We start from the raw sequence: 25,502 nt of genomic DNA, 5'->3' as shown, positions 1-25,502 counted from the left end.
CTCTTTTAATTCAGCTTTTTTTTTTTTTTTTTAACAAAAGATAAAAAAAATGCAGAGGTGATCAAATACCACCAAAAGAAAGCTCTATTTGTGGGGAAAAAAAAAATAATAAAAATGTAATTTGGGTACAGTGTTGTATGACCGCTCAATCGTCGTTTAAAGAGTGACAGCTCTAAAAGCTGAAAATTGGTCTGGGCAGGAGGGGGGTTTAGGTGTCCAGTAAGCAAGTGGTTAAATAATGTCAGGCAAAATGGTCGGCCCTCATGCATGTTCACTTCTGGCCCTCTTTGAAAAAAGTTTGGACACCCCTGCCTTAGTAAATAAGTTGAATTTTCACTTTGCAAAAAATACCTGCAAAGAAATTAAAAAATAAATAAATAAAAAACAGCATTTGTGCTTTGCACATAATTGTATAAATAAAGACAACAGAGTTTCCCCTCATTTACTAAGCTCTGGAGCAAATGCTCTAGTGTAACTGCACTTTCCTTTTGTATATCAACCCATAAAAGTTTTATCTACCTCAATAAAGCCATGTTTTTTCATTTTTCAAATTGTGGCAAAATATAGCATCACCTTAAGATGTTCTAATTTCCCAAACGGGAACATTTCCAAGGCATTTGTATTGTCGTGGCATTTTTATTTGATATGTTTTATAGCAGAAAGTAATGGAAACAGATTTTATTTTCAAAGTTTTTGGTCTTTTTTTTCTTTCTTTATATAGTAAAAAATTAAAGACCCAGTGGTTGATGAATACTATCAAAAGAAAGCTTATCTATCTATCATGATATAAATTTTATTTGAGTACAGTGTTGCATAACTGAGTAACTGTCAATCAAACTATCATCACACAGGAATGTAGAAAATGGTCTGGTAATGAAGGGATATAGGCAGGCTAGTATTTAAGTGGTTAAGGAGTTTTGCAATCATTCTGTTTGCAGCACGAGAAAGAAGCTGTGATGTTTCACAGTAATCCAGGGTGTGAGGAAACTACGCAGAAGTAGCATTTCAACATATAACTCTTATAAATTTGTGCTTACAGATCTCAGAGCATTAAGCTGAATGATGGATTGTGATGGTGAGTATTTTATTATTTAGTTAAAGACATTGTGAATGTTGGATATGAAAGCAGAGATGTTAATGGGAAGACAGGGCATGTGTCTTCGTTGTAAAGGGTTTGTGGTTTAACATTTCGGCTGTAAACTGTTGTAAATTGTAGACTTTCAACTCTTTTTTGCCCTGGATAGATTTAGTTTATTCTTAGGATTTCTACTATTGACAAGACCTGCAAGTCTTTGAAACAGCTAGACAAGGAAAAATATAACCCCAAAAGTAGACATACTTCACACTCCTATCTAGGTACTGGTTCAGGGGATCAATAGGATGAATACATCATAACCCCATTTCGTGGCTCCGTAATTCCAGCAAAAAGTGTTTCTGCTAAAGTAGAGAAGGGTTTGAACTTCTGTTTTTATTTTGTATTGCTGTTATATTGTTCTAGGGCTGAGCCCACACTAAAAGGGGTAATTGCTCATTTTTGTCCAGGGGAACAAAAAAAAGATTTACTTACCCGCTCCCCCTGGCAGCAGCCCTGTTCTGGATGTGAGGATGCTGAGGGACAATCCACTGCAGGATGTTTGGGGGAGCCCCACCTGTCGTGGGAGCAGAAGCGTAAAACTGTTTCTCCTCTCCCCTGGACAAAACGGCACAGCCTCGCTGCAAGGGATCATTTCTAATTTTCCCAGAGTCTGGCTTTAAATTAAATGGCTCAATATATGAGAGCACTCAGAAGAGTGTTCATTTGGCATGAACACCCTGGTGATTGTCTGCTCTCTGGATTGGGAGAGAGTTTATCCATTTTAATTTAAGATCAGCTTAATCCATAATAGTTTTTCTACATGACATGTATAGGTTTCCAGTACGCTGGTTCTTGTAGCTTCTCCGGATTTCTCTAAGGCCGCCACTGGGGCAGTGTGGGCGTCGGCGGTAAAGCGACACTAAACTGCCCTAAACTGCCCGCAAAGGGCCGCTGCAGTGGCCCTTTGCCGTCGGTATGGCCGCGCTGCCCCATTGATTTCAATGGGTAGGAGCAGTTTAGGAGTGGTGAATACACCGCTCCTTCACCGCTCCAAAGATGCGGCTAGTGGGACTTTTTTTACCGTCCTGCTAGCACACCGCTCCAGTGTGAAAGCCCTCTGGGTTATTTTTAGCGCTGTAGCGCATGAAAACCGCCTTGGTGTGAAAGGGGCCTTACAGATATAGGCTACTTTTATGCTGGCTTTTGAAATTCCCCCACAGCTGAGAGATATTGACTGCCTGTATGCTGGCACTTGTAGTACTTTCATATAAAAGGCAGCTCCCAGCATCTGTGCTTGCATCAGCACTCTACAGTGCCTAAGGAAACACAAGGTATAGGATAGATGTCATGCACCTGATGGTAGAGCCCTATGTGCAGAGGAAGGCCTCTCTCCCTGCTTCGGCTCAGGGACCACTAGTAGTGAGACAGCAACCACGAGAGCACAATAAGGTACGAGTGCCTTTAGATTGTCCAGCAGACAAAAGGATGAAGAACAGGTGCTTCCCAAGGAACGGATCAGGTGGTCAACACAGCAAATGGCAGCAGGAGCAGCAGACCCAGGAGCAGGCAGACAGCAGGCTGGTAGAGGACCGGCAAACAGGTGCAGGGAAAACTGCTAACATGTGGCAGGAGGCTGACCAGTGAGGACCAGGGGGGCACTTAAAGTTTATGGGAAACAAGCAGGGGGTTAAAGTTTGTCGGGGGACAAGGACTCTGTCAATTAGGCTGTGCGTGGGCCAATTATTTCTAATTGTGACCTTGACAATATGGGGGAGATTTACTAAAACTGGTGCACACAGAATCTTGCGCAGCTGTGGATAGTAACCAATTAGCTTCTAACTTCAGCTTGTTCAATTAAGTTTTGACAATAAAACCTGGAACCCGATTGTTTACTAGGCACAGTACACCAGATTCTGTGTGTACCAGTTTTAGTAAATCACCCCCCTGTATGTGGCCTTTGCTGTAAAAAACGCCTTAACATTTTTCACTCTCACTTCCTGTTTCACTGACATTATCAACCAAACAGAAAGTATCCAGCACACACATAGGATTAACATTTATTTAATCTATAATACATAATACATTATAGCATAATAGCATAGTAGTAAATGGCAGTTGCATTGTTGCATTGTAAAACGTCAGGCACATTAATCCATATATCACATGGTAGGTATATAAAAAGAAAAAAAAATCATGATTGTTACAGCATAATACAGTAAAACAAGAAAAATGGTGATTAGACATGTGGTTGCCATCATCCCTTTATATGATGAAGAAGTGTAAAGTGCTTCTATTGTGGGATTTTTGAGGCAACAAAAAAAGATAAAGAAGTAGTATATTAAAAATTCATTTATTTTACAAAAACACTTATAGAAAAAATTCATAGAGAAAATTCATTTGGAGTTCCAATACATTACATTAAATGTTAATACTGTGTAATTTGAAAAGGAGAAAAGTGATACTGCCCGCAAAAGAATTCAGAGACTCCAGAGCAGCTGGTGGTAATAGAACAAGTGGTTCATCCAACACATTTCACATGCTAATAATTATACAATCTTCATCAGGGATATTGTATAAGTATCTATAATAAATCAAAAAGATTCATTGAATTCATACAACGTTTATTAATTCCATATAGAAGTCATATTTCATACACATTGATATAATTCATATGTGTATAATAACTTACTTTTCAATTCATAATTATTTAACTAGCAGGTGCATTCCCCATGGTGTTAGGAAGGAGGGTTCCCAAAATCACAGCCTATGCCCCTCATATATCCTCTACAGGCAGGCAGTATAAAATTAATCCAAAAAATGGTGCTGGAAAAACAAGATTTCCCGGGTGCTACATAGAAAACTGCAAGATGACACGTAAAACCGAGTATTGGATTCTAAAAATAAACCCACTCCCATGCATGAAAGTGGAAAAGACTTACCCTATACAAAAAGAGGGGTGCAAGCATTCAAAGAGGTCATCAAGCAAGTGCACCCCCGTGATTAAGCTCCTTCCGCTGTCAAGCTGAGAAGAATGGCGCCATTTTCCGTCCTTGGTGTCCTTTTGAATGCTGTTCCGAGCATCATAATAATGCTCCACGTGGTAAACGGGGACGTGGCACGCAATAGCGTACCGCGTCATCATTAGCGCGTCTTTGTAATGGTGCAGCACGTCTGGCCGCAACGAATGCAGTCCTGACGTGTTATGGTGCCTGATGCTGAAAAAGACCCTCAGGGGACAAATGTCCCTGGGAGTAGGATACCCCATGGATGGTCAAGTGGAAAGCGAGTAGCATAATCACAAGTAACCATAACCGAAATAGGTATAACCTAATGTGTATGGTTACATATACTGGGTAGTATGGTTGCTTGAATTAAAAAGGAGAGAAGAAGGGAGAACCTGTCTTTACACCAAAGGATAAGTGGGAAAAAAGTGATTAGATGGGAATAAGCCATACCTAGGTGTGAAGTGAAAAAGTGATAGTCAAGGTAATATCCCAAACCATGGGGATTGATAAATGTAAGTAAAGGCTACACACCAAGAAAGAAAATGAAAACATTTGTGAAAGTATCTACCATGGGCTACCTTAAACTTCTAGGCTAACACACATTGTCCATAGTGGTGCCACAAGTCCACAGGGGCCAACAACCACAAGGGGCATCTGTCAAACTTGGGGGAGTATAAATACTCTAGTGTAATCAAGGGTAACCCCCAACTGTGTTATTAAAAAATGCAAAAGACACAGTAACAAAGTTATCACAGCTCATTTTAAATGGACCCCAACACAGCAGATATGACATCTGCCCTCTAATCTCTTTTAACGAAGGGCACTGCATACCAAAGCACATCATGCATTGTGGTGTGCTTTAGCACAGTTGTTCTCTTTAGATATGTTGTAATGTAATTCAGAATAAATGGCATCAGTGGTACTCAACATTTTTGGGGGGTTGGCGCAAACAATTTTGGAAAAAAATAATAATTTGCATCAAATGCAGCCACTGTGCTATCAAACACAGCCACTGTGCCATCAAATGCTGCCACTGTGCCCATCAAATGCTGCCACTGTGCCCTCAAACACTGCCAATGTGCCATCAAACGATGCCTCTGTGCCATCAAACGATGCCACTGTGCCATCAAATGCTGCCACTGTGCCATCAATTGCAGCCATTGTGTCTAATCCTGCCATTGTGCCCATAAATGCTGCCACTGTGCCCATTAAATGATGCCACTGTACCCATTAAACACTGCCACTGTGCCCATTAAATGCTGCCACTGTGCCAATCAAATGCAGCCACTGTGCCAAACACTGCCACTGTGCCCATCATATGCTGCCAGTGTGGCCATCAAATGCTGCCAGTGTGCCCATTAAATGTTGCCAGTGTGCCCATTAAATGCCACCAGTGTACCAATCATATGCTGCCAGTGGGCCCATCAAATGCTGCCAGTGTGCCCATCATATGCTGCCAGTGTGCCCATTAAATACTGCCAGTGTGCCCTTGAATTCCCCCCAGTACGAGCCCACCCCCCACTTGCCGTCTGTCCGGAACTTACCCTGTCTTGTTGGGGCAGCGAGTGACAGGGACGAGGGGGGTCCTTTGTGCCTCTCCTACCGTCCTCATCTTCTGCCGTCTTCTCCTGATAGGCGTCCAATAGCGGCTCCTGTTGTTTCAGCCAATCAGGTGACCGAAAACAGGCCCAAGCACATGATTGGCAGAGATGCAGTTTAGTGTTAGGAAAGCGAATATTCATTTGCTTTTCTAACACAGCTGAGTGGACTGCAAGCACCCAGCATGGCAATCACAGGTCACTTTTTTGATGCTTATTAGAGCCTATAGCTCTAATAAGGTGTTTCAAACCCCCCCCCCCCCCGCCGCTGTAATTTAGGTGCCCAGCGCCCGAAAAGGTGTTGGGTGCCTGAATAGGGGGTGGCAGTGGCAGGCATAGATAGATTCATGCAATGCATGAATCTATCTATTGGTGATAGAGGGGGTGGCAGAAGAGAGGGGGCAGCGCCCGTGCACCTTATGGACGCACTGCCACTGAATGGCATGCCAAAAGGATCACACTGTGCTTAGCACATTTTATGTGTTACTGCCATGTGATGGTGTGAAGAAGCCTTTAAAGAAGGAGTGTGGCATTCTAAAAAAGACAAAACATACTGTACCGACTCACCTCCCCACTGCAGCAATAGTCTGATGTTTGGACGGATGGTTTAACCTTAATGGTCACAAATATGTATGGTTAAGTGGTGTTCATGAAGGAAGTACTTACTAAGGCTGGCCATAGACGGTTCACAGGAACCGGATGAGTTTCTAACCAGGTTTGGGCAGGCTGAATGTACTAAGTTGATCGATCAATCAACTTGGGTACAACCAGCCTGCCGGATTTTGCATGTGATTATTGCTAGCGGCTGGTATAGCTGCTAGCAATAATCACTGACTTCTTCTGACGGGGATGGCTTCCCCCACCGAGAGAAAGCAATGGTTCACCAGGAGGGATTCCCAGTGTCTATGTTTATTGGGGGAATCAAGCAAATTTCTTTCCTGATGAAAGACATTTTCTCAGTGTATGAGCTGCTTTAAGTTTATTCTACGCGAATAATGGTGTAAAATTACTGGTGTGTACCCACCATAGGCATACGCATTGGTATGTGACCTATGGATTAAATACTTGTACTATATATGTTTTTTTTCTTTTATTTTTCGCATGTCTAGTTACCACTGCTGTATTCTCATCCTACTGAGAAAGGAGAAATGACAAGAGTGTTGACTCACAAGGACTCATGGCCACATCATATATTGATACAAGAGATATAAAATTATAGTATTACTCTCCAAGAATTTAACCACTTTCCGGCCAGCCACGGTATAAATACTTGTGGCAGGTCAGCTCTCCTGTGCAAACCGATGTACTCGTATGATGTACGATGTCCGCCGGCCACCCGAGACAGAACGGGGATCTGCCTATGTAAATAAGGCAAATCCCTGATCTGTCAGGGGACAACTCTGAGATCTGCTGTTCCAAGTGTTCAGGAACAGCGATCTCTTTGTTGTCCCAGGCAGCCAAGCCCCCACACAGTTAGAGCACACCCAGGGAACACAGTTAACCCCTTAATCACCCCCTAGTATTCACCCTTTCCCTGCAGTGTCATTTATACATTGATTAGTGCATTTTTATAACACTGATCAATGTAATAATGTCACTGGTCCCCAAAAAGTGTCACTTTGGTCAGATTTGTCTGCAGCAATGTCGCAGTCCTGATAAAAAAACGCAGATTGTTGCCATTACCAGTAAAAAAAATAAAAGTCCATAAATATATCCCTATTTTGTAGACGCTATAACTTTTGTGCAAACCAATTAATATACGCTTATTGTGATATTTTTTTTACCAAAAATCAATACATATACATACATACATACATCAATACATATTGGTCTAAACGGATGAAAAAATTAATTTTTTATATATTTTTTTGGATATGTATTATAGCAGAAAGTCATAAATATTATTTTTATTTTTTTCAAAATTGTCAGACTTTTTTTGTTTATATCACAAAAAATTCAAATACCACCAAAAGAAAGCTCTATTTGTGGGGAAAAAAGAATATAAATCTTGTTTGGGTACAGCATTGCACGCCCGCTCAATTGTCAGTTAAATCGACGCGTTATCATATTGCAAAAAATTGCTTGGCCATTAAGAAGGTGAAACCTTCTGGGGCTGAAGTGATTAACAAGTGGTCATTGAGTTAGTAGCTGGACTTGTTACTATATGATGTGCTGTATTTTGTTTTTAATGGCTTTTAGCCTTGTGCCTTTTTATTTTTTGTAATAAAACATTATGTACTTTTGTACGAACATATGTGTTCCCGCTCATTGCCAGTACATTCCACCGATTGCTTTTTTTTATTACATTTTTTATTACAGTTTTAAAATTAAATGCAGCCAATTAATCACCAACTATTTTCTTTTGCACAATTAGGTAGAGCATTGCTAATAAATTCGGCACGGCATAGGGTAAATTCTCATTATGTCTAGGGGATGATGAATACTTTTTTCCTCATGCCCCTGACATCTTCTGTCATTTTCATTGTTCCTGGGATGTGAACTGTATCTTTTCTGCTTTTCAATGCTCCTGGAATGTGGATGGGTTCTCGGTGTCCTGTATTGTATGTGATAACCTCAGAGAGTTGCGACTGACCAAACAGGGAAGAGTAGTAGCTTCAGGGGACCAGTCTTACAAAGAGATTAAATTCTGCAATGGTGTGGAATAAGGCAAAGTATTTCATCCAATTCCTATGCTTGTAGACAAAACGAGCATTTAAGTGTTGTGATCAAGAAGGAGACCCACTGCAAGGGAAACTTTTTTCACTAGCCCAGAGTTCAGCCTTAAAGTGATCTTGTCTTCACACTAAAAGTGATCATAAAAGATGTACTTGTGAGGAAGAAATACTGGTCACGGGGCACTTAGTTTCTGGGTCACTTAGCTGGTGGCAGCGAGATACACTAGCAGTATCACAAGAATGGTGAGGGGTAGGTAGGTGTCTGCCAGGTGTGCTGTCAGTGCCACTGGAATGATGGATAAGTAAAAGGTAGGTGCCTTGTAAGTGGCACTGGAATAGATGATATTTGGGAGCCAGGTGCACTGCAAGTGTCACTGGATAGGTTTATACGTGGCAACCAGGTATGAATAAGCACTATGTTTAGTGTGAAACGCGTCAGTGGTTTTTGGTTCTTTATTACTTTGCTGTGACATGTACAGCGTGATCCTGATGTTCTAATAAAGGCACGAGAAATTTCATTAGGAGTACGGCTGTCCAGAATTTTCTACTCACCTTGATTGGCAGCCAGGTATGTTATTAGTGTCACTGGTACATAGGTAGGAGATAAGTGCATTCTCAATATCATTAGAATGGTGTGTAGACCCTAGACCAGAGGTCTCCAAACTTTCTAAGCAAAGGGCCAGTTTACTGTCCCTCAGAATTTAGGGGGGCCAGACTGTGGTCAGTGGGAGTAAAAAATTCCCAAACATCAAATTCTCCCTTGTGTAGACATTCAAAGGTCCTGAGACTGCTGCTGGGAAGTACCACCTTGGATATGATTCCAGCTGCCCCAGCGGATTTAGAACTGTCACTGAAATGGCACTCTATAGTATTCCCCTTTGCTCCTTCCCTGACAGCTACATAAAAAGGTTATGTAGGGGGCGTGGGGGGGGGGGGGGGGAGTGGAAGAGCTGGGTCAGCACAGACAGTAATTAGACACTGCTAGAAGAGGAGAGAGCTATGGTTGCATGAGTGAGGGGGAACAAAATAGCATTGCAAGTAAATAGAAAATAATTTATGTAAAGGAAAACACCACAAGTAAGCATTTAAAATACTTGATTCTTTTGTGCTTTTACCAGCAATGTTTTACATTGGTGATAGGGTAGGCATAAACATGCGTGAATACCAGTTAACTGTGAACATAATAAACAATAATAATAAATGCTGATACCTGGCTTTCATATACTACATTGTACTAACCTGAAATGTAACATGGAGCATGTAGCCTCACAAGGGCTCATACACCTCCATCTAACACACTACAGATTGGCGTCGTTCACTTCTCATTGAACACTGCATTATCTGTACCCCTTATCCATTCATCCATTATGCAGTGCCTACACAGAAGGAAGTTATTGATAAGTACAGAAGTCCAATACAGTTTTTAGCAAATTGATGAAAACAACCTTCCCATGCTTCATATATTAACCATTAAACTCTATTTATAGCATTTTAATGGTTTTCCTGCACAATTTAATAGCTTTTGTCTAGCTGAGGTCATAGTTCCGTATTTGCAGAATAGAGTGAATAAAAGATTGCCAAACTAGAAGAATAGATAAAGTGTATTTCCACAGTTGCAGCCAAATTGAGATAACGCCTACTTTTTATTTGTTACGTGTCCTCATTTAATCTTCAGCCATGCATCCAGTAGGCATGATAAGGATGAAGGGAGACTTCTAAAAGTACATTCGCTATCAATTACTACATCCAGTGACTTTTTATGTTAAAAGTCAAATACCTCTTGTAAGTGATTTCATATAGACACCGGTATGGGGTCACAGAGTGAAGTGTTATGTTCATTACTCAACAGTGTTTATTTCACAGTGTGGACTAAAACGATTACAAAAATGTACACTTTGGGGTGGATTTACTAAAGACAAATAGACTGTGCACTTTGCAAGTGCAATTGTACTCAGTTTCCCCAGAGCTTAGTGTAGCACTGACCCCTGAAGGAGTGGCTGATTTAATTGGGCTTACCGTTACCTTCTTCACCTCATGTGTGTCTAGGGCAGGGGTGTCCAAACTTTTTTCAAAGAGGGCCAGATTTGATGAAGTGAACATGCACGAGGGCCGACCATTTTTCCTGACATTCTTTGAACCATTAAAAATCGGTCTAAAGCCCCGTACACACGAGCGGACTTTTCAACATCCAAAGTCCGTCAGACCGAGTCCGTCAGACTATCCGATCGTGTGTGGGCTGCAACGGACTTTAGCTTCGCAAAAGTCTGACGGACTTTAGAAATGAAGCATGCTTCAAATTTTCCCGACGGAACTCCGCCGGACCCGGTCCCCTTCGAAAAATTCGCTCGTGTGTGTGCTACTCCGACGGACTAAAACCGACGCTAGGGCAGCTATTGGCTACTGTCTATGAACTTCCTACGTCGAATCCAGTCGTACGTCATCACGTTCGACTCCGTCGGAGTTTGGTGTGATGGTGTGTGGTCAAGTCCGTTCGGTCGAAAAGTCCGCCAGAACTCCGTCGGAACTCCGGCGGAACTCCTTTGGAGGTCTGTCAGACTTAATCCCTCTCGTGTGTACGGGGCATAAGTGTGTTCGTTCGAACACTAATACACGGCCCAACAAGAATTCTCTTGCCTTTGTGGCTGTGTGTGTTGAAGAGATGAGCTCGGGCGTGTTATTTGGATATACCGTATTTATTGGCGAATAAGAGGGAAGTTTCAGGAAAAAAAACTGTCCATCTGCGCTCCCACCATTGCCAGGAATGCCCCCACCATTGCCAGGAATGCACCCACCATTAGCCAGGAATGCAGCCACCATTAGCCAGGATTTCAGCCACCATTAGCCAGGATTTCAGTCACCATTAGCCAGGAATGCAGCCACCATTGCCAGGATTTCACTTACTATTAGCCAGGAATGCAGCCACCATTAGCCAGGAATGCAGCCACCATTAGCCAGGAATGCAGCCACCATTAGCCAGGAATGCAGCCACCATTAGCCAGGATTTCACTCACTATTGCCAGGAATGCAGCCACCATTAGCCAGGATTTCACTCACTATTGCCAGGAATGCAGCCACCATTAGCCAGGATTTCACATACTATTGCCAGAAATGCAGCCACCATTGCCAGGATTTCACATACTATTGCCAGGAATGCAGCCACCATTGCCAGGATTTCACATACTATTGCCAGGAATGCAGCCACCATTGCCAGGATTTCACTCACTATTGCCAGGAATGCAGCCACCATTGTCAGGATTTCACATACTATTGCCAGGAATGCAGCCACCATTGCCAGGATTTCACTCACTATTGCCAGGAATGCAGCCACCATTGCCAGGATTTCACATACTATTGCCAGGAATGCAGCCACCATTGCCAGGATTTCACTTACTATTGCCAGGAATGCAGCCACCATTGCCAGGATTTCACTTACTATTGCCAGGAATGCAGTCACCATTGCCAGGATTTCACATACTATTGCCAGAAATGCACCCACCATTGCCAGGATTTCACTTACTATTGCCAGGAATGCAGCCACCATTGCCAGGATTTCACTCACTATTAGCCAGGAATGTACTTACCAGTGCCATCAGTGCAGCCTTGGAGGGGACATGGAGGGGGCTGGATGAGCGCCAAAGAACAGGAGAATCTCCTGTTTTCACAGCGGCCTCTTTAAGAGAAAGTCCCGTATCCTTTGATGGACAGAACAGTCGTCCAATGGCGGAGATGGGACTTCCTATTACAGAGGCTGCAGTGTAAACAGGAAATACTCCTGTGTGCACAGCGCTCGTACAGCCTCCTATCTCCAATGCAGCCAGACTATATATCTTTTGTGGCCCCGGCGCTGGGAGATCGTCGGGGGCCACAAAAGATATATATGTTTAGATTACCAGGCGGGCCGTTCAAAACCGGACCGCGGGCCACGATTGGCCCACGGGCCGGACTTTGGCCATGCCTGGTCTAGGGGTTTCCCGAGGTAGATGGCCCAAGAACTGCAGAGACTGACGCCAGATCCACTTAAAGGGATTTTTATTTGCAGAAAGTAATTAACGAACACAGTGTCTCAACATGGGGTTAGAGGGTTTAGGTAGGAAAGTCCAGGTACTCTTTGTGCTAATTCAAATAGGGAAAGTCTCTCACCAGTATGAATAGCCATTCACAGCTGGATTCTCACCCTTATTGGATAGACCTCGTCTCACCAGGCCTAGCAGCCAACAGGGTGCTTCAATCAGATACAATCTCTGCCACAGACTATAGAACACTTGAGTAAAACTGAAAGTTTGTAGAACACTTGGAGAACCCTCGTATGGCACCAGTATCTTTCAGCCAGTCTGGCGATACCACACAAGACCTTTCAACTTGTCCAGGCTCTTATTGAGAAGCCAACCTTTGCATGGCCTTCTTCCAAAGAGTCCTCCCCTGGATACCTTCACAGTTGCTGGGCCTCTCCACAAACCGAGACGGCACCGGACCACCTTTGAATCCTTCTTTTCGTTTCTTTGCCTTGGGCTAGCCAGCCCCGAGACCTGTAGTCGGGTGGATCCACACCCCAGGCCATGAGAGCCCTGGGGGCTGTTGAGGAGGACCAGGACCATCAGCCAGAAAGCACTTCTGAATCGGAACCCTGAAAAACGTGACGTCAGCACCTGAAGTACCCTCTCTCAGAATGCATAGCAAGAGTGACACTCCCACTGGGCTGGTTCCGAAAGAGAATAAACCCTTAATGCACCCAACTAGACTACGTTCTGGACCCTGCCAGGGATGACAGCGCTACCCATGGTCAGACAGAACACCATGCAGTCCAGCCAGATTGGTACTGAAGTCAAAATTTTGAATAATTAAACCCAAAACCAAACTGCGGTTCCAGGAAAAAGTTAAACGACAAAACACATAGCACGTGCTCTACAGGAGCCGGGCGCTACATTAAATGCGGTAAACCTCTGCTGATTTCCATCATCCAATTAGGTAGAAGAAAGCTGTTTTTTATTTTATTCTTTACAAAGTGAAGCTTCATCACATTACACTTACTAAAGGAAATTAGTGCAACTGCACTCTATTTGCCTTTAGGAAAGTGTGCGATCAGATCTTGTTGTCGGAAAATCCAATCGTGTGTGGGCTTCATCTGACCTTTTCCGTCAGAATTTCCGACACACAAAGTTTGAGAGCAGGATCTAAAATTTTCCAACCAACAAAATCCGATCATTTAAATTCGGATCGTGTGTAGACAATTCCGACGGACAAAGTCCCACGCATGCTCAGAATAAATTACGAGACAAAAGCCATTGGCTACTGGCCCATTTTATAGTCCCGTCATACGTGTTCTACGTCACCGTGTTCTAAACGATGGGATTTTCAGACAACTTTGTGCGACCGTGTGTATGCAAGACAAGTTTGGGCCAAAATCCATTGGAGAAAATCCAACGGATTTTGTCGTTGGAATGTCCAACCGTGTGTACAGGACATTAGACTGTGCACTTTGCATGTGCAGTCCCATTCTGCAAGGGAATTTGCGCCAAAGCTTAGAAAATGAGGAAAACTTAGGCTGACTTCCAGCATCCAATCGTGTTTTTTTTAAATGTTGTTTGTGTGTGATTGGGTATTCTTTGCAAAGTGAAGCTTTAACTCCATTACTAAGCTCTGGTGCAACTGTACTTGCAATGTGCACAGTCTTTAGTAAATCAATCTCCATGTTTCACAAGGGTTGAGAATTTATTATTGGGCTACACTAATGTATATTTGTTGGTATTTTTGTGATATACAGTAAAACCTTGGATTGCGAGTAACGTGGTTTACAAGCGTTTCGCAATACGAGCTATTTTAAAAAAAAAATCCCGACTCGAATAGCGAGCTGCTGGGGTGTGCTGTACTGCATGTGGCCAGAGGTGTGGGGGTGTCGGTAATGCTTGGAGATGCTCTGAGCCACTCAGTTCCTGAGTGTCTCCTAACATCTCCAAGTGTCTCTGGCACCTCCGCACCTTTGGCCACATACACTACTGCATACACCAACAGTCACTGTAGAAACAAATTATCTGAATTTCCATTGATTCTTATAGGCAAACTCGCTTTGATTTACGAGTGCTTTGGATTACAAGCGTGCTTCTGGAACAAATTATGCTCATAATCCAAGGTACTACTGTATAGGAGCACAAAATAATAGGTTTATGTATTTGATATATTTAAAATGTTTTGCACTATTTACGCTTTATTTATTTATATTTATATATATGATTTATGAATGGTTGTAACACTATTTATAGCAGTATTATTGTTATTATGTAGTTGACAGCACAGGATATAAGATTATACATTTCATTAATTTTAATTAATACTAGTGCAATGTGACTCCAGCTGCTGCCAATACCACTAGTAAGAGAATGCAGTTTTTTAAGCCTATTTTATCAGTATTTCCTTCAAGCAGCCATCCCCAAAGAGATGAACTAGTTTAATGATGTGGCCCAAAATAGCCAGATCTGATGGCTATCTTTTCATGTCTATGTGTACCCTGGCTGCAACTTCCTGTATGTCTATATTTACAGTACTGACTTGCAACATGAAATTTCCATATAATCTTATCTTCCATCTCTTTGATGGTGCATAGTAGAAATAATTAAAAGGCAAGCTATACAGCAGGGTAGATTTTTGAATACTGTCAGTATTTTTTCCCCTGTTTTTTAAATAAACTTGTTTTAAGGTACTTAAGGTGGTACTAAACACACAGTGTTTCATTTGCATTGTTCCCTCTATCTCTGTATGTAGATTATGGCTCTTTAATTGTTTGAATAAAAAGTACCCTTTTCGTAGTCGATATACAGCTGTCACATGACCCAGCTCTTTCCCAGACTGTCTTTAGGGAAACATAAGCAGGGGGAGCTTCTAGCCCCCGGCTGCTGGTCACATGTTCAAAATTGAAAAAACAGCCTTTGGAAAACAGGGTAAAAATAAATAATATCCATAAACTGTTTTAATTGCCATGCACATATATATTTGAAATCAAATCTTTATTATTTTGGGGAAATAACATTATGTGGGCGATTTCTACCAATCACAGGCGGCGTCACGCGCCTCCAGCCTGTGTCTTAGAATAAGAGGGAGGTAAAACCTCCATTAATCTACATGTAATCTGCCACCCCCATTGTATTTAGCTGGTTACTGGGCATGGAGGAGGAGGGAGGGAGAGGGCTGTCATCTACCACGGTGCTTACACCCACATGTGTGACTCTATAGTCACATGAGCTGCTCAGATGTGTTAGGGAGCAAATTCTCTGCTGAAAACTCACAGAAAGCTGAGCATGTGCAGAGTTGCCACTACAGCTGCAAAATCCCAAGTTGAACTGGGACATAAACAGAAGGTTGAGATAGACGGCAGCAGGATCAACCAGGTTTTTTAGCAGAATACAGAAAACAAATCTCTGTCAGGGACCAAGAACCAGGCAGAGACAGAAAATGCAGTTAAAATCACACATTTTATGTGATATTAAAAATAATACAGATCATGAATGTAGTCAAAAACAGAAGCCAGGGTTAGGAAGCCAAAACGTGTAATCAGACGACCCAGAATCAGGGAGCCAGGAGTGAGTGTTGTCAGAATCCAAAGAACAGGATCAGAAGCCAGAAGAAATGTCAGCCAGGAAAATTCATAACAGCAATACAGCAGAGACACACTGAAGATGTTGACCAGGGGAAGGCACGGAAGCAATTAGCAAGGCAGTTTAAATAGCAAAAAGAGGTTGGCTGTAGGCTTGACTAATGAAGCAGGTAATGGTAACCAAGTGAGTCACTGTGGAAACAATAAGTGGCTGATAATTAACTTACAGCTGAGCAGCCTTGAGCACTGAGAAGACAGCTGCTAGACGCTTGCCCTGACAGTACCCCCTCCCCCTCAGAGGGGCACCAGGCTTGAGGAGAAAATGTCTATGGAATGCACAGAGGAGGGTAGGAGCATGTATGTCAGAAAATGAGACCCAAGAGCATTCCTCTGGACCATAACCCCTCAAATGAACAATGTACTGTATGCTCCCACAAAACTTACGGGAGTTACTGATAGATTGTATCTCATACTCCTCATGGTTGTCAACCTGAACCGGGTGAGTACGTGGTATCGAGGCGGAATAGCGGTTGCACACCAAAGATTTTAATAAGGAAACATGGAATTTGTTAGAAATACACAAGTTGGTAGGAAGGCCTAATGTGTAGGCCACTGGGTTAATGTTACGTAGAATACGGAAAGGCCCAATATACCGTGGTGTGAGTTTTAGTGAGGGAACACGGAGTCAGGGATTACAAGAAGACAGCCAGAACCTCTCCCCAACTTGGTAAGAGGGTGCAGGTAGCATGGAATCTGTACCTCCCTCTTGCACGTTGCAAGGATTCTTGGACCTGCACCCCAGTGGAACAGAGTTCACAAAGATGTTCCTCTAACGCAGGAATTCCTTGTTGAACAAATAAATGGAGATAGCATTGATGGCACATTGTGAGCAAACTCCACCCAAGGTAACGGGTCTGACCAGTTGTTTTGGTGGTCAGAGATATAGCAACATAGGAACTGCTCCAAGGTTTGGTTGACCTGCTCTTCAGCCCTATTGGACTGCGGGTGATATGCAGAGGAGAAGGAAAGATGAATTCCCAACTGTGCACAAAAGGCTCGCCAAAACCTGGACACAAACTGGCTATCCTGTCTGAGATGAGAAACCTTAGGTAACCCATGTAACTGAAAGACCACCCGAGCAAAACTTGATGCCAGTTCTTTGGACGTAGGCAACTTCTTTAGCGGAATACAATGAGACATTATTGAAAACTGGTCAACCACCATAAGAATAACTGTTTTTCCCTGGGAGTTGGGTAAATCCACAATAAAATCAATAGACACGTGGGTCCAAGGCCTTTCTCCGCTGGGTATCCACATCGAGTGTTCATGTAGGAGAAGCGCTCTCTTTGGTGGACACCCATGCAGGCACACTCCTGAGTCCCGCATTTGTGTCTATTTACCCAGAATTCAGGTCTCGGCCCTGCCAACCAGCGCTGTGTCATTGGATTTGATTGACAGCAGCAGGAGCCAATGGCTGCGCTGCTATCAATCTATCCAATCAGGACAGGAGACACCAGCTAGAGCTGGTGTGCTTGTTCCCGGCCGGAGAAAGATCGGGGTCAGGTAAGTAAAATGGGGGCTAGGGGGGCTGTAACACCACAGAAGGTTTTTAACCTTAATGCATAAGAGAATGGTAGGTCTGGTGCAAAGCAGTGTGCAGATTGTGACATGACGCCCAAGATGCAATTAGCAATGGGATTTAAGGTAGATATTAAGGCAAAAAACATATTTCTTATTTATTTTTTTATATAGTAAGTATATAACTCAGGGACAAGACTCAGGAGGGCAAGAATTTAAAATGGGCAGGCACACACACATGAAATTGACTCTCACAGTGACACTGACAGCAGTGTGCAGCAGCAGAGATGATGATGACACCTCACCGACACAACACGTCCCCTTCATAGTCACAGTGACAGTCACTCTCCACGGCAGTTGGTCCCTTCAGTCCATATCAGTCCAAACAGCACTGACAGTCCCGCTCCCAGCTAGCCATGCTCCCGTCCCACAAACCTGCACATGAGGCTCAGGCTGCTCCGCTAGCCTCCTTTGCACCACGGCATCAGACACTGCCTCCGCCAGACCTGATCCAACTGTAGCAGGCACTTGGCTGTTCTCAACATGCGCAGTTCTAAACCAAGTAGCACAGTCATATTTTTTACTGGCGACCTTTTCCTGTCACTGGCATTTTCTGGCAGGAGAAAAGGGCCTATTTTTTTACTGGCTGCCAATAAAAATACTGACAGTTGGCTACACTGGCGCCTACTCCAGTCTCAGATTCATCAACCTCAAGAATGAAGGGTAACGTAGGATCAGGATGTGCCAGCACAGGAGCTGTATCAAAAGCAGCCTTGGAGGTACTGAAAGGCTTTAATGGAATCCGGGGACCAATTCTGTGGGTTTTTGTCCTTCCTGGTCATATCAGTTTTGACCAGAGAAGAGAATTACGAATACCTTTCCGATAATAAATGGCAAAGCCAAGAAAACATTGTAGAGGACGTAGACCTATGGGTCAAGGCCACTGTAAGACTACAAAGTTTCTCTGGGTCCATCAAAAATCCAGAAGTAGAAATTACATCACCCAAAAATGTAACCTGTTCACGATGGAACTCGCCCTTCTCCAACTTGCAATACAGGTTATTTTTTTCTCAACCTCTTTAGCACACGGAGAAGTCTGTGTGGTGGTTCTCTAGGGATTTCGAATATATGAAAATATCGAGGTAAGCCACTAAACTTCTCAGAGGACATCATTATTCAATTTCTGAAAAACTGCAGGAGCGTTTACCAAAGGGCATTACAAGGTATTCGTAGTGTCTGGTCCTAGTATTAAATGCTTTTTTCCATTCGCTGCCCTCCTTAATCCTCACAAGATTATATGCCCTTCTCAAATTGATCTTAGTCAAGACTGTTGTTCCCTTGAGGCAGTCAAATAATTCTGTAATCAATGGGATCAGATAAGCATTCTTAACTGTAATGCGATTGTGACCACTATAATCGATACAAGGTCTCAGTTCACCACTCTTCTTTTTCACAAAGAAAAAGTGAGCACCAGCAGGAGACAAGGATTTGCAGATGAACGCCCCAGGGAAAGTGAATCTGCAACATGGCTTTATCCTCAGAGACAGAAAAAGGGTAAACCTGGCCACAAGGAGGAATGGTACCAGGTTCAAGGTCGATTGCGCAATCATAAGGCCAATGTGGAGGCAAAATACCGGCCTGACCTTTGTCAAAGACATCCCTGAATTCACAATATTTCTCTGGAAATGAAGAGGGTGAAGACATGCACATGACCTAACTCACTTTCTGAAAACATGTATTACTGCATTGTGGCGACCAAGAGAGAACCTCAGCCCAACGCCAATCAAAAGAAGGATTGTGCCTTTGTAACCAAGAATAACCAATGAACACTGGGTAAAGGTGGTGGGGAATTGACTTGAAATTGGATTATCTCATGGTGAAGAGCCCCTACAGCCCCTGAATTGATTAGAGTCTGGGTATCAATGGAGAACTCAAACCAGGAAAGGATGACCAGAACTAGAGGCTTATCTTTCCTGCCTGGCCACAGAAAAGGCACAATCTCTCCTTCCTCCTAAAGGCCCTCTCTACAGCAGAGAGACGTGTGAAGCCCAGCTGCATGGACTCTACTTCACTGGAGAACTTGGGTCCGGGTGGTATGGGAGATGAGGGGGTTGAGGGAGGCATGGGTGGGTATGAAAAGTTTGAGCCAAACGTACAGGAGACATGAGGGCCTCATTGTTCCAACCATTTTCTGCTGCCAGAGTACAGAATTCAATGGCGTAGTCGGCAACAGCTCTCGCACTCTTCTTGATGGATATGAGGCTTTTGGCAGCAGAAGGGGAGTGAGTGGGAATATCAAATACCCTTTTTAAGGAAGCCACAAACTCAGTGTTATTATGGACAACGGATTTCTGTATCTCCCATAGCCAAGGCTCTATCAGAAAGCAAAGATATAATGAAGCCTACTTTGCTTCTGTCCGTAGGGAAAGCCTGGGGCAGCATATAATAAATATATTCCAACCTGGTTGAGAAACCCTCTGCAGTGAGCTGGATTGCCCCAAAACACTGGGGAAGTGGAGCAGAACCAGTCATACCTCTTACAGAGGTAGTATTAGAGGTAGGTCCCTGCGCAGAGACCGGAGCAGCAAGAATGGCTTGCAACACTGGCTGTACCAGAACAGCCAGAGCGGGAAAATCCAGGTCAGCAGTTTGAATCAGGAGCATCAGTAACGCTATAGCAAGTGTACATATTCGCCAGCACACCATGGATCAACAATCACTGTCCAAAGGTTTTTTTATTGCAGAGAAATCACATCACAGAGACAAGTGCAACATTTCAGAGATGCACAGGACTCCTTCGTCAGGTATGTGGTAAAGTGTAACAAAGCAGAATATAAATAAAACAACTACCAATCAGAACATTAAAAACTGAAAAAAATGGTAGCACCCCCACCCTCTGACGTCAGATGACATCAAATCCCGCCAAAAATCATTAAAAATTAATGGTGACTAGGTTACACGTTGCTGAATTGGACATTAAATTCCTACTACTGGGGAATGCAGTCCGCATGGATCACTTCAATGTGAATGCAGCAGATCAGGCACATCAGCCAGATGCACCCGATCCTAACAAGCAGTCACTAGGACCCAGAGGTACAGCTACCATCCAGTGAAGCCAATCACAGCGTGTCATGTACGCCACGCATGCGTACCATGCTTATAGCAACGGGGTAATAGGAGGATGCCTACCTGCAGGGCTGCCATCGCCATGGAAACCTGTGAAGTCAGGCCAGCGCTGCAATAGGTATACGAGAAAGCAAAAAGGAAAGTGTCAGTAGTGCAAGCTTGTAGGAGCCAAGCTGAGAAAAGTGAGAAATAGCAGAAAAGTGATCAGAGATAGAAGAAAAAAGGACAAAAATGCACAGGATATTAGTGGAAATCATAGCAGCAGAGACAAAATGAGGAAAGAGATGAATACATAGAAAGAAAAATGTGGGAAAAAATGCAAAAAAAGGGGGGGGAAAAGGAGGAAAAAAGGAAAAAAAGTGGGTAAAAAGGAAAATAAAAAGGCAAGAAAGGCAAAAAAAAAAAAGGAGTGTAAAAGAAAAAAAGGGAGGGGGCGGAAAAAATGGGGAAAAAATAAAAAAAAAAGAGGTAAAAAGGAGAAAATATGTAAAGCAAAAATATAAAACAAAAAGACAAAAACAAACAAAAAAAGAGGAAAATTTTATACTTACCTGACGGTTCACCCCCTGCCCTATTCCAAGACCGGTTATACTATAGTATAAGTAAGTCTCCTCCCTGCAGGCAGCATTCTCGTAACTTATTATCACTGTGAAGCCCCTAGGGAGGGACCTATATGCTGTCATCCTTTGCATCAAGAAAGGAAAATTACCATCAGGTAAGTATAAAATTTTCCTCTTTCCTGACACAAGCATGACAGCATATACGTATGGGATGTAGCAATCACCAGACAAGACGGGTGGGTAATGCTGAAATGTTTAAGTCGAAGATTAGATCTTTCCCTCACTAATGACTGAAATGTATTGTAGCCAAAGGGTGTGCTGGGTGGCACTTCCTACTTACCCTGCACACAATAGCATTATCGGCTCTGTGTGCTGGCAGGGGGATGGGAAATATCTCCCTGTAAATGGCTCTGCCATAAGAGAAGTTCTTCCACACTTCTTTTACTGTGCTGGTGGGGAGATGGAAAGACTCCCTGATTGGCTCTGCTATATATATGCAATAGGTTGCGCACACCTATGATTGTAACTAAGGCCGCTGGGTCCACTTTAAAATGGGCCCCAAACGTGTTGAATGTAGACCAGGTTGCAGTTTACATTTTAGTTCTGGATGGACTCCCTTGAGTTCTGTCCATGGATGTGTAATCAGTCTGGTAAAGCAGTCTCTGACTTTGATTGATGGATTTGTCATAGCCATCTAAGCCCCTTGACTAACTTGATCTGCGCCACTGCAATTGTATTTAATGGACAGGGAATTGTCCTCTTCTGATGCTGCTAGGCCTGAAGAGCCCATTTGTTTGCCCTTTCAAGAAGGGTCACTTCCAAGTCTTTCTTCAAATTCTTTATCTATTTACAATGCTTGTGGTACTTCAGACACTTTTGTTTGGATATGCTGGAAGGATGATGTTCTAACCCAGATGCAAAGATGCAGACCTCTGTATAGTGCTGAGGAAGAGACTAGAGCCATTTTGCCTTCTAATGGCAACAACAAGGCAGTTTACAAGCTTGACGCTTGGATATCTGAGATCCTTCTTCTAGACATATTAGCCATACAAAATACTGCTTCTGTGTTAGTGGCCATATTGAGAACGTCTTATCCTGTTGAATGGAGAGTGAGAAAATGTGTCTGACACTATTTGGAAGGTCCAAGGGGAAAGTGCAATCTGCCCAGGTCTTTCAGAATTGGTTTACCAAGATATGCAACAGTTACTGCACAAGACCGAACCTCATCTACCCTTCAATCCCATCTCTAGGCTTACTCGTATACAATTCAAACTTTACAGCAGGGAACAGAGGATTCCATCCTTTAAATTCTGCAGTGTTTCCTATGAGCTAATATACCCAAAGTTTGGAGTAGGTGCTCTGGCCTCCATAGGGTTTCAAATACTAAAGGTGAGACCTACAGGTGAGCCTTCACTTCTTGGGTCTCCAGCATCTAGATATACTTGTCTGAATTTGGATGATACTGTTAGCCACACTGTATGAGGTAATGAATCTCAGGAAGGAGAATAGGAGGTTCCCGGATCAGAGACTGTACCCAAGGATATCATGGCCTGCCGGCCACCGGGCAGTTATTGTTCTGATCACCACTGAACGACTGCGGATCCTGATAAGGAGCCTGGAAACCACTAGATTTGTTCGCTTTACATATTGGCTAATCTGCAGACCCAGCTGGATGTCAGTTGTTCCATTGCTTCCACCTCTGGAAATGCACCAGGTTATTGTCAGGCCAATATCCTGATGGCCTTATTTGTTGTAGATCTCTTGAACGGCATGTTGGTTTGGAGACCATCCCTTGATATCCAATGGCTTTGTACTTTAAGACATCTGACAGGAAGTTCTAGGACTACCAAACCCAAAGGGCTGGCAAACCTGCCTGGGAGATCCTTCTGACAGAAGTTGACTAGTCTTGCATTCCTTCTTGACAGCAAAGATAGGACCTCCCACGTTTGCTGAATCTTTGCAGCATAGCTGAGGCTCTCTTTGTTGCGTTTTCAGAAGGACTTGAGCCTGAGACCATTGAAACTCTGACTTTGGACACTTTGTCCTCCATTGGCATGAATACCCAACAAAGTAATAGATTGCCCAGTAGCTGTTAAAGCTGAAAGATTAGCTAGCTTAGCTATCTCCAAAAGGGCCTTGTCTCCTCTGTGCAGGAAGCAAGTGTTCCATTACTACAAAACCAGTTGATAAAGTTCTCAACCTTTCAGTGAGCCCCTCAGGCCACATGACTTACTACAGACGACTTTTCTACCCTTTTGCGACTGTGGGATGCAATCAATAGGAAAGAGCTATAATTTGTTCAAGTGAGTAACTTATACTGTTGCTCTTTCTGAGGTTAACTCTACTGTATTTTTTGGAGGTTCAAAACTGCTTCCAGGCAGGTTATTGCTGTAATAAGACTAGTCTTCTCTGTGAAGTCACTGTTGCAGGAAGCAAGTATTCCATTACTACAAAACCAGTTAATAAAGTTCTCAACCTTTCAGTGAGCCCCTCAGGCCACATGGCTTACTACAGACCACTTTTCTACCCTTTTTCTACTGTGGGATGCAATCAATAGGAAAGAGCTATAATTTGTTCAAGTGAGTAACTTATACTATCGCTCTTTCTGAGGGTAATTCTACTGTATTCTTTGGAGGTTCAAAACTGCTTCCAGGCATGTTATTGCTGTAATGAGACTAGTTGATGATGGCTCCTCCCAATTCGATCAGAGTCTGAAAGAGAACTTTTTTCCAGAACCTGGAAAACATTGCGCCAGCTGGCTGTTGCCTAACTAAGGATCACCGGAAGCACTTGCTCCCATAAGATGGACATTTACTGGACCTAATGTCCTGGGAAATACCCTGAGTTTGTGAAAAAGCCAAAGTCTGCCAGATGAACTTGTAGTGAAACTCTCGAATGGCCCAGCGAAGGTACTTGCAGAAGCATAGGTGTATTGAAGTGTCTATACAGTATACACACACCTGCTTGGTCTAGAGACAACCTACAATCTTGCCTGATGGTTGAGTGATTGATTGCAACGGTGCCATTTGAAGTTTTGGATCCTAATCCTTCTATTTCATGACCAGGTCTGCCTTTTGAGTAAGGACAATGCAGACATAATCCTTGACATCTTCTTTGGCGGGATGGCTCACCGTTAAACAAGACGTGGTAACACTTGTTTTCCAGTGCTAATTGCTCTAATGAGTCATGGAGGGAATGAAATGAGTTGGAGGAACGAAAATTCCAATGGCTTCCTAAATGCACAGGACCCACGGATCCTAAGGCCGCGTACACACGGGCGGACTGTTCGCCCAACCTTGTTCGGCAAACAGTTTCATCAAACAGTCCGCTCAAAATTTGCATGAGCGGACTTGCCCACACACGAGCGGACTGTTTGACAAACAAGGTTGGGCAAACAGTTCGCTCAACTTTTGAAATGAACGGACTCGCCCACGTAAGGCGGAGGCAAATCCGCCCATTTCGAGCGCGTGTACAGGTAGGCGGGGCCCGCGAAGGAGACGTCGCGGGCTCCGCCGCCTGGAATGGGCTTAAAGGGGAACCCCAACGCCGAAAAAAATCGGCGTGGGGGTTCCCCCCAAGTCCACACCAGACCCTTGTCCGAGCACGCTACCCGGCCGGCCAGGAAAGGGGGGCGAGCGAGCGCGCCCCCCCTCCTGAGCCGTACCAGGCCGCGTGCCCTCAACATGGGGGGTGCCTTGGGGAAGGGGGGGCCGCGCGGCCCCCCCACCCCAAAGCACCTTGTCCCCATGTTGATGAGGACAAGGGCCTCTTCCCGACAACCCTGGCCGTTGGTTGTCGGGGTCTGCGGGCGGGGGGCTTATCGGAATCCGGGAGCCCCCTTTAAGAAGGGGGCCCCCGGATACCGGCCCCCCACCCTATGTGAATGAGTATGGGGTACAATGTACCCCTACCCATTCACCTGTGAACTAAAGTACAATAAAAAACACAACACAGAGAAAAAATATTTTATTGCACAGCTCCGGGGGTCTTCGGGGGTCTTCTCGCCGGACTCCTCCGCTATGTGTGTGTAGCTCTTTTGCTAGCGGAGGAGTCCGGCTTTCTTCCTCCCCGCCGCCGGCCTCTTCTCCCGACTTCGGGGGTCTTGTCCCCCTCTTCGGTTCTTCTGCCGGGCCACCGCGCCTGGTCCGGTGGCCCGGTCTTCTGTCGCCGTCTTCCGTTCTTCTGTCGCCGCCTTCGGTTCTTCTGCCGGGCCACCGCGCCTTCTTGTAGCTCTTTTACAGGCGGTGGCCCGGTCTTCTGTCGCCGCTGTCGTCGCCGCCGCCGCCGCCGCCGCCTTCCG

General features: G+C 44.0%; 1 protein-coding gene across 3 annotated transcripts in view; it reads left to right on the top strand.

Moving 5' to 3' along the window:
* The window catches only part of LOC143982663 (uncharacterized), a 144,409-nt gene that overhangs the window by 65,718 nt on the left and 53,189 nt on the right, over positions 1-25,502 (top strand). For 2 of the 3 annotated variants that reach the window (XM_077481567.1, XM_077481565.1), the window contains exon 1: positions 929-1,075. In XM_077481567.1, coding sequence (XP_077337693.1) covers positions 1,060-1,075 — 16 coding nt within the window. In that variant the 5' untranslated portion in view covers positions 929-1,059. Of the gene's footprint in view, positions 1-928; positions 1,076-25,502 lie in introns of those variants that run through there. The other variant, XM_077481566.1, reaches the window with a different exon arrangement.

The sequence above is a fragment of the Lithobates pipiens genome, unplaced genomic scaffold (assembly GCF_037356315.1).
Source record: "Lithobates pipiens isolate NorthernLeopardFrog02 unplaced genomic scaffold, aLitPip1_a1.2 Scaffold_16, whole genome shotgun sequence".
Classification (NCBI taxonomy): Eukaryota; Metazoa; Chordata; class Amphibia; order Anura; family Ranidae; genus Lithobates; species Lithobates pipiens.
This window is presented reverse-complemented; position numbering and strand designations above follow the sequence as displayed.